The sequence below is a fragment of the Tupaia chinensis genome, unplaced genomic scaffold (assembly GCF_000334495.1).
Source record: "Tupaia chinensis unplaced genomic scaffold, TupChi_1.0 Scaffold138666_1, whole genome shotgun sequence".
NCBI classification, from domain to species: Eukaryota; Metazoa; Chordata; class Mammalia; order Scandentia; family Tupaiidae; genus Tupaia; species Tupaia belangeri.
The window spans coordinates 209,866-219,555 of record NW_006198558.1 but is presented as its reverse complement, the minus strand read 5'-3'; the positions used below and the strand labels follow the sequence as shown (position 1 = coordinate 219,555).

Sequence of the window (9,690 nt, the reverse complement as noted above, 5' to 3'; positions counted from 1 at the left end):
CCCCCCCCCCGCTGTGGGTGGGTGCACCTGCCTGCGTGGGGGCAAGCGTGGCGGAGGGGAGGGCTGGGACCCGGGCTGCACCGGGCTCAGACAGAGGCAGGGTGGTGTGGCCGAGGGGGACAGGGGTGGGACCAGGCGCTGAGGCCAGGGGGTGCTCCCCCCAGGACAGAGATGGGGGGAGAGCTAAGGCCGTGCAGGAGCCGCGCGGTGTGGGTGCAGAGCTGGGTCGGAACCCTGACGGGACAGGCGCACTGATGAGTGGGCAGGAGGGGTGCTGCGGGGAGGAGGTCCGCCCAGTTCGTGAGGGGTGTCAACATCGGTCATTTGGGACCAGCGGATGGCATAATGGCTGGACTCCCACGGAGCTGACTGAAGTTCGAGTCCTGACCAGTGGCTTCAGACTCAAGGCCGGGCTCCTCTGCTTACTGGGAGCTTCCAAAGCCCTGAGAGGAAGGGGCTAGCAGATGACGTAACGGTTACATCGCTGAGCTCCCACATAGTGGACCACAGTTCGAGTCCCACCTGGCGGCTTAAAACTCAGCCACATATGCGTGCCCAAGATCCTGAGAGGAGAATGGAGGAGAGAAGGGACTGCGGCCTGGCCCTGCCCCATGGGAGTGATTTCTCGCACTCTGTCTCTCTGTCTGTCCAGCGAGCACATGCGCCCTATATCAAAAATCTCTCCAGGAAAAAAAAGAAAAAGAATCTGGAGAACGGAGAACCGGAAGGGATTGCGGTGTGGCCACTGCCAGCATCCCACCCTGTAGCAAAAAACAAACAAAACTCTCTCTTAAAAAAAAAAAAAAAGGATATGAGTTTTTAGGGGACCAAAGGAAATGTAAAGAGAGAGGAATATGAAAAGCAGGAACTCTGGGAATCCTTGTACCAGGATAGAAAATGTCTTCCTAAGACCAGATGATTGAATTATTTGAAGAATGGAAAAATGCAGAGTTTAGAAAGACACTGGAGAAGGGAAATTTTATGGGAAACAGCAGTTGGAGTAATGGCTATGTCGCTGGACTCCCACGTAGTCGACCACGGTTCCTGTCCCGGACCCGGTGGCTTAAAACTCACGCTGGGGCCTGTGCATGTGTGCCCAAGATCCCGAGAGGTGGCCATCCCCCCTGGGGGGTGATTTCTCGCTTTCTGTCTCTCTGTCTGTCTCTGTCTGGCGAGCGCACGCGCCTTAAAGCGAAAACCTCTCCAAAAAAAAAAAAAATAAATAAAAGGAGCAGGGAAATTTTAGAGGCAGGTAAAGTCATTGAGGTGAATGGTAACTGGTCTCAGAAAGGAGGGTGTTTAAGTCAGAAAGGATGCTTGGAGAAAAGGGTCTTGGTAAGGAGGGAGAAGGTGCTTGGTTGGATCTGTATATGTCACAGGGTTGATGTTCAGGCAAAGACTGGGATTTTTATTTTCTAACCCAGAACAATGGAAATATTTTGCCTCTCTGCTTTCAAAAACCTGTTTACTTCAAGGACCTCAGATTTGTGGGTCCATGGATTTGGGTATCTATTTTCTTACCATATCTTTTTCTCTTGCTCTCTTCAGAGTGTGAACATGGCTATGCCTCATCGTTCCCCTCTATGCCGAGCCCCCGGCTGCAGCACTCAAAGCCCCCACGGAGGTTGAGCCGGGCCCAGAAACACAGCAGTGGGAGCAGCAACACCAGCACTGCCAACAGGTAGTAAGGGAAGGTTAGAAAGGGGGACTGGAGGGAGGGAGCAAACCCAGGCGGACGTGCTGCCCCTGCTGACCTGAGCTTCTCCTCGTAGGCTTCCCTCACCGCCGTCCTAGGAACTCGCACCGTTTAAAATGATAACGTCTAGGACTCATAACCTAGCTCTGTATGGAGGGGAAGTAATAGAATCTTTGAAGACAGCCAAAGGAGTTTTTGCTGGGATTGTTAAGATGGGAAGGTCCATGACAGAGAGGTCAGAAGCTCAGCAACTTGGCAGCTTGTGTCCTTGGTCAGAGTAATCTTGGGCCAGCTTTTATTGTTCCGTCCAAGAATAGGATGGTCCTAGAAGCATTTTTTTTAAAGGTTTTTGCCATAGGGCATGTGTACTTGCCAGAGAGAGACAGAGAGAGACAGTGAAAGGGAAAGCGAGAAATCACCCCCCCAGGGGGGTTGGACATGCCACAGTCCCCTCTCCTCCCCTCTCCTCCCGTAATGTTGGCACTCATACACACGCACCTGGCATAAGTTTCAAGCTGCCAGGTCTGGAATTCTAACCGCAGTCAGCCATGTGGGAGTCTAGCACTTGAACCATCATGTCACCTGCTGGCCCCAGTAGAATTTTTAAAAACCTGAAATGTGAAGTTGTCAGGAAAGTCATGACATGTTTTTCTATACAGAATGCGTCATGGTTTTCCCAGCGACGCAGTAGGTCCGGCAGCATAGAAAACAGAAGCAAGGGCTTAGTTAAGAGAATAAGACAAGGTAGGGTAGGAAGTTAGTGGGCATGACCTGCTTGTTTAAGAAAGAAGGGGAAGCTCATACTGTGCCAGTTTTGCCTCTTATTGAATAAGATTGATCGGTAAGGGAACTCTCACAGCAAAAGTAAAAAGATGCTTCTCTGTTAAGCAGCACAGATCTTTTGGGATATGCTGGTCTAGGTGTACTCTCAGACATAGCTGACTTCCATTTTCAAAAATTTTGGGGGGAACCAGCAGTTAGCATAATGGCTATGTTGCTGGACTCCCACGTAGTCGACCGCGGTTCGCGGTTCGCGTCCGGACCCAGTGGCTTAAAACTCACGCCGGGCGCGTGTGTGTGCATGCCCAAGATCCCGGGAGGAGAATGGAGGAGAAGGGATTGCGGCGTGACCATCCCCCCTGGGGGGTGATTTCTCGCTTTCTGTCTTATGTTTCTCTCTCTGTCTGTCTGGTGAGTGCATGCGCCCTATAGCGAAAACCTCTCAAAAAGAAAAAAAATTTTTTTGGTAGTATCCGGCTGTCTGAGCCGGGCCCAGAAACACAGCAGTGGGAGCAGCAACACCAGCACTGCCAACAGGTAGTAAGGGAAGGTTAGAAAGGGGGACTGGAGGGAGGGAGCAAACCCAGGCGGACGTGCTGCCCCTGCTGACCTGAGCTTCTCCTCGTAGGCTTCCCTCACCGCCGTCCTAGGAACTCGCACCGTTTAAAATGATAACGTCTAGGACTCATAACCTAGCTCTGTATGGAGGGGAAGTAATAGAATCTTTGAAGACAGCCAAAGGAGTTTTTGCTGGGATTGTTAAGATGGGAAGGTCCATGACAGAGAGGTCAGAAGCTCAGCAACTTGGCAGCTTGTGTCCTTGGTCAGAGTAATCTTGGGCCAGCTTTTATTGTTCCGTCCAAGAATAGGATGGTCCTAGAAGCATTTTTTTTAAAGGTTTTTGCCATAGGGCATGTGTACTTGCCAGAGAGAGACAGAGAAAGACAGTGAGAGGGAAAGCGAGAAATCACCCCCCCAGGGGGGTTGGACATGCCACAGTCCCCTCTCCTCCCCTCTCCTCCCCTCTCCTCTCGTAATGTTGGCACTCATACACACGCACCTGGCATAAGTTTCAAGCTGCCAGGTCTGGAATTCTAACCGCAGTCAGCCATGTGGGAGTCTAGCACTTGAACCATCATGTCACCTGCTGGCCCCAGTAGAATTTTTAAAAACCTGAAATGTGAAGTTGTCAGGAAAGTCATGACATGTTTTTCTATACAGAATGCGTCATGGTTTTCCCAGCGACGCAGTAGGTCCGGCAGCATAGAAAACAGAAGCAAGGGCTTAGTTAAGAGAATAAGACAAGGTAGGGTAGGAAGTTAGTGGGCATGACCTGCTTGTTTAAGAAAGAAGGGGAAGCTCATACTGTGCCAGTTTTGCCTCTTATTGAATAAGATTGATCGGTAAGGGAACTCTCACAGCAAAAGTAAAAAGATGCTTCTCTGTTAAGCAGCACAGATCTTTTGGGATATGCTGGTCTAGGTGTACTCTCAGACATAGCTGACTTCCATTTTCAAAAATTTTGGGGGGAACCAGCAGTTAGCATAATGGCTATGTTGCTGGACTCCCACGTAGTCGACCGCGGTTCGCGGTTCGCGTCCGGACCCAGTGGCTTAAAACTCACGCCGGGCACGTGTGCGTGCGTGCCCAAGATCCCGGGAGGAGAATGGAGGAGAAGGGATTGCGGCGTGACCATCCCCCCTGGGGGGTGATTTCTCGCTTTCTGTCTCTATGTCTCTCTCTGTCTGTCTGGCAAGCGCACGCACCCTATAGCGAAAACCTCTCAAAAAGAAAAAAAAATTTTTTTGGTAGTATCCGGCTGTCCTATCAGTATTTTTGTTCCAGGGAGCTGGTGAATTCTAAGGACTCATCTCGTAAGTTTTCAAAAGACTTTTCTTCAAAGATGATCAGCAGAGGTTGCCTTTTCCATTGATAGAGGAAATTAAATGAGACCTTTATTCCTGATATTCAACACCTTGTCTAGAGATATGTGGGCGTCTATATCATCAACATTCATTTTGAGGGGGACAGGTTAATCCCTGGGTAACTATATTTCTCTGAAGGCTTGCGGGAACTCCAGCTAGGTAGTCATTGCAGGAGACATATTGGAGGGGGAACAGGTTTTCTCTGGTACACAAAACCTGAGGTTTTTATAGTTTTATCATTAGAACTTATAAGGTTGGATCTTCTCACTCTGCATTTCAGGCATCACTGAAGCAAAACTAGAATTCACCCTTAGTTCCTAGACTGACTTTTAGAAGTGCATGTTTCCTGGGACCAGCAGTTGGTGTGATGGCTATGTCCCTGGACTTCTATGTAGTAGCTCAAATCCCGGACCTGGTGGCTTAAACTCACGCCGGGCACCTGTGTGTGCGTGCCCAAGATCCCAAGAGGAGAGTGGAAGAAAAGGGATTGTGGCGTGGCCATCCTCCCAGGGGGTGATTTCTGTCTCTCTGTCTCTCTGGGGAGCGCACATGCACTATAGCAAAAACCTATAAAAAAGAGAGGAAAAAAAAAAGTGCTATTTTTTCTTCATTAAAACTATCCTTATGTTTTAAACTTAATTTTTTTAATTATAAAAGTAATTAGCTTTAAGCTTAATGTGCTATATTTATATATTTGTGTGTAGGTCTAGAGGGTTTATTGTTGTATGGTATGTTTGAGATGAAATATATAGTGTGATATACAGAATTTTAAAACACTGTAAATCTGCTTGCCCATACAGTTCTCTGGTTAAGGTATCGGGAATTAAGACCTACTCAGGAATTTATGTATCTGTCAATCCATGTATAGATTTCTTTTTTAAGAGAGGTTTTCCTATAGGGTGCGTGCTCTTGCTGGAGAGATAGAGAGAGACAGAAAACAAGAAAATCACCCCCCAGAGGAGATGGCCACACTACAGTCCCTTCTCCTCTTCCATTCTCCTCTCGGAATCTTGGGCACACACGCACACATGCCTGGCACGAGTTTGAAGCTGCTGGGTTCAGGACTCAACCGAAGTCGAGTCGACTGCGTGGGAATCCAGCAATGTAACCATCTGGTGGCCCCCCATATGTAGATTGAAAATTGTTTTCCTTAAAACTTGGAGACGAGGAAAGAGTACCAGATAGTAAAACAGACCTGGGTTCTGTTATGCTATAAGAATTTAAGTCTTTCCTGTTTTCTAGAAATCAGGTATAGATTGAGCATTCCTAATCCAGAAATCCAAAATCTGAAAATTTTCAAACGCCCACATGATACTACAAGTGGAAAACTCCACACCTTACGAGATGAGCCATAGATTAAAATACTACAGTGCAAAAATACTGTGTAGAATTACTTTCAGGGCCTAGTGTCATGATGCAGCGACTAAGGGGAGCCAGAGCACCCATGGCTGACCACAGTTTGAATCCAGCAACTTGAAAAGTATGTGCGGTGCATGTTTATGTATGCCCCAGATTCTGACAGGCTGGAGAAATGGAAGTAACTGTAATGTGACCAAGCCCCTCTGGGAGGTGCTTTCTCTTTCTCCATCTCTCTGGGGAGCACACATTGCTTCTGACAATTAAAAAAAAATTTTTTTTTAATTACCAAAGGCTATGTATATAAAAGGATATATGAAACATAGATGAATTTTGTCTTTAGACTTGGGTCCCACCTCCAAGATATCTCATCATGTATTTTTAAGATCTGCTGAAATCCAAAACCCAAAACACTTTTTTTTTTTTGAGAGTTTTTTTTGCTATAGGGCGCGTGTGCTCGCCAGACAGAGAGAGAGACAGAGAGATAGAAAGTGAGAAATCCCCCCCCCAGGGGGGATGGCCACGCCGCAATCCCTTCTCCTCCATTCTCCTCTCGGGATCTTGGGCACGCACGCACACCCGCCCGGCGTGAGTTTTAAGCCACCGGGTCCAGGACACGAACCGCGGTCAACTACATGGGAGTCCAGTGACATAGCCATTACGCTAACTGCTAGTCCCCCCAAACACTTTTGATACCAAGCTTTTTTATAATATAAAGTATACTCGACCTGTATATGATCTCATCACATTTCCTCTCTGTCCCTTACTGTTTCATATGTAAAATGAAGGGATAGATTAGATACTCACAAGGTCCCTTCCTTTGAAGTTCTAGGACTGACATATTGGCAGTTTTAAGATCACTTACTATTAGTAATTCAGTATACCTCTCGTCATTGCAGATGTGACAGTTTTGCTAACAACTCAGAGATTATAGAAGCATAAATATGAGGGAATCTTCAAAAAGCTCATGGAAAATGCATATTATGGAAAAACTATGCATGGATTTCAACCTGTTTTTATGTACCAAAGTAAACTTATACTTTAATTCTATTTTTTCCATGAATATTTTGAGGTATCCTTGTAAGATGTAAATGTCTAGATTTTGACAGATGTATTACAGGCTGTCAATAAGAAAGTCTTCATAACCTGTTGACTTACACTTTGCTCGGTTTGGGATATTGACTAAGTGCTGTTTGTCACTCATGCTAGTGTTGCTGTTAGGGTTCCGCTGTTATGTATGAGACCACAGTGTTAATTACTGTGTTTTAGCACGGCATGCCAGAAACTATGAGCTTGCCATGTTATTCTTATAGTACCAGAGAATACATGTCTGTTAGACTCACCTGAGTTTAAAGAAGGTAATTTTTCATGGGGATATAAATAGCAAGAAAGGAAAATTTCAAAATTGATTCTAGAACATACTATCCCAAGGCCCACCCATATGCAAGGTTTAAGCTGAGCCTATAAAAGAGAATTAGTTTGGTAAGTGAAACACTAGAAATTGTTTCTCCTTAGCCATTTATTTAAAATTTCTGAGACCAGCAGTTGGCATAATGGCTATGTCACTGTACTCCCATGTAGTCGACGGCGGTTTCAGTCCCAGACCTGGTGGCTTAAAACTCATGTTGGGTGCGTGTGCGTGCGTCCCCAAGATCTGCAGAGGAGACTGGAGGAGAAGGGATTGTGGCGTGGCCATCCCCCCTGGGGGGTGATTTCTTGCTTTCTGTCTCTCTGTCTTTCTGGTGAGCGCATGCACTCTCTAGCAAAAAAGCTCTCCAAAAAAAGAAAGAAAGAAAGAAAGAAAGAAAGAAAGAAAGAAAGAAAGAAAGAAAGAAAGAAAGAAAGAAAAATTTCTGCTTTAGGAAAGCAGGGACATTAAAGATTAAATTCTGATACTGGGACCAGCAGATGGCGTAATGGTTACATTGCTGGACTCCCACGTAGGCGACGGCAGTTTGAGTCTAAGCAGCTTCAAACTCATGCTGGGTGTGTGTGTGTGTGTGTGTGTGTGTGTGTGTGTGTATGCGCGCACACATGCTCACATGCATACTCAAAATCCCTGAGAGGAGAATGGAGAAGAAGGGATTGAGGCGTGGCCATTCCCCTGCGGGGGGTGATTTCTTGCTTTTTGTCTCTCTTTTTCTCCTGGGGGAATGTGCCCTATGACAAAAAAAAATCTCTCTTTAAAAAAAAAATCCTGGGACCAGCAGTTAGCGTAATGGCTATGTTGCTGGAGTCCAATGTAGTCGACCGCGGTTTGAGTCCTGGACCCGATGGTTTAAACTCACGCCAGGTGCATGTGTGTGCATGCCCAAGATCCCGAGAGGGGAATGAAGGATTGCAGCGTGGCCATCCCCTCTGGGGAGTGATTTCTCGCTTTCTGTCTCTCTGTCTCTGTCTTTCTGGTGAGTGTATGCGCCCTATAGCAAAAATCTCTCCAAAATAAATTAAAAAAATCCCAGGACTAAGATATTTGAGAAATAACGTGTGTCCATTTGTGAGAGGGACATTGTAAACTTCTCATTTACTTACATCTTTCTATTGGATTTAATAGAGATTTTATTGTACTGGTTACATAATAAAATAAAAAGATTTATAAAAACTTTCATTTATTTGTCATCTGAAAAATGAAAGGAATAGACTGGATTTTATATGTTTTGTTTTTTTCTGATTAAAAGCTATCTGGGTCAGCAGATGGTATGGAGGTTAAGGCGGCTAGGTATGGCTGTCTGTGTGGTTGAGTCCTGGACCCAGTGACTTGAAAAACTCTCTGGGCATGTTTGTGGATGTGCCCAAAATCCTGAGAGAAGAATGGAGAAGGGACTGTGACATGATCATCCCCACCGGGGAATGCTTTTTCACTTTCCCTCTCTCTGTTTTTGTCTCTAATGAGCTGATGTGCCCTATAACAAAAACAAAACAAAAAAAAACCCAAAAGCTTATCTGTGTTCCTACTATATATCTTGAACATTGATATTTTTCATGTCATAAAATGATATGTGTGGGAGTAGCAGTTAGCGTAATGGCTATGTCGCTGGACTCCCACGTAGTCGACCGCGGTTCGCGTCCCGGACCCGGTGGCTTAAAACACGCTGGGCGCATGTGCGTGCGTGCGTGCGTGCCCAAGATCCCAAGAGGAGAATAGAGGAGAAGGGATTGCGGTGTGACCATCCCCCCTGGGGGGGGATTTCTCGCTTTCTGTCTCTCTGTCTCTGTCTTTCTGGTGAGTGTATGCGCCCTATAGCAAAAACCTCTCAAAAAAAAGAAAAAAAATGATATTCGTTTCTCTGCTATTGTAGCGTCTTTACGATGTAAAGCCGGTTGACTGCTTTTCCTAATATTCTCAAGTATAATGTGATGTTCCTAACAAAAGGTGTTCTTGTATGAATTTATGCTGAGTTGATTCATAATACTATATATTTCTATTTTCCTTTCTCCCTAAACCTTCACGTCTGACTTTCACAAAAGTACAAAGGAGAGAAAGTACGTGATATGATGGGGTATTACAAGTTTACCTTGTAAATCCCAGTAATTTTATCATTAGAGAGCCTTTCGATGATTGGAAGGTGAGATCTAGAGTATATAATTATTTTTTAAATACACACTTGAGTTTATTTAAGTCTTGGTTACAGCTTTCTGGCTCAGTTTCTAAAGTCGGCCTTGCTAAGATGTTCCTGCCACTAGAGAACCTGGCTTGTCTGGCTCATTGGGGAGCATCCCTTAAGCCCTGATATTCAGCTTCTTCATTGTTTTACCTCATGAACAGAAAAAAACTCAAGACCTATCATCTTTAAAACTGCTACGCAGACCAGTGCTTCAGTGTAACATAATTCTTTTTTTGTTTGTTTGTTTTTCTTTTTTTTGGAGAGGTTTTTTTTTTTTTTTTTTTTTTTTTTTTTTCTGTAGGGAGCAGGGCCCTGCCCTAGAACAAAA

The 9,690-nt window shown here is 45.5% G+C and overlaps 1 protein-coding gene across 1 annotated transcript in view; it reads left to right on the top strand.

Annotated features, from left to right (window-relative positions):
* MXI1 (MAX interactor 1, dimerization protein) overlaps window positions 1–9,690 on the top strand; it is a 117,803-nt gene that overhangs the window by 20,769 nt on the left and 87,344 nt on the right. The window contains exon 4 of the mRNA XM_006161615.3: window positions 1,549–1,681. Coding sequence (XP_006161677.1) covers window positions 1,549–1,681 — 133 coding nt within the window. The remainder of the gene's footprint in view (window positions 1–1,548; window positions 1,682–9,690) is intronic.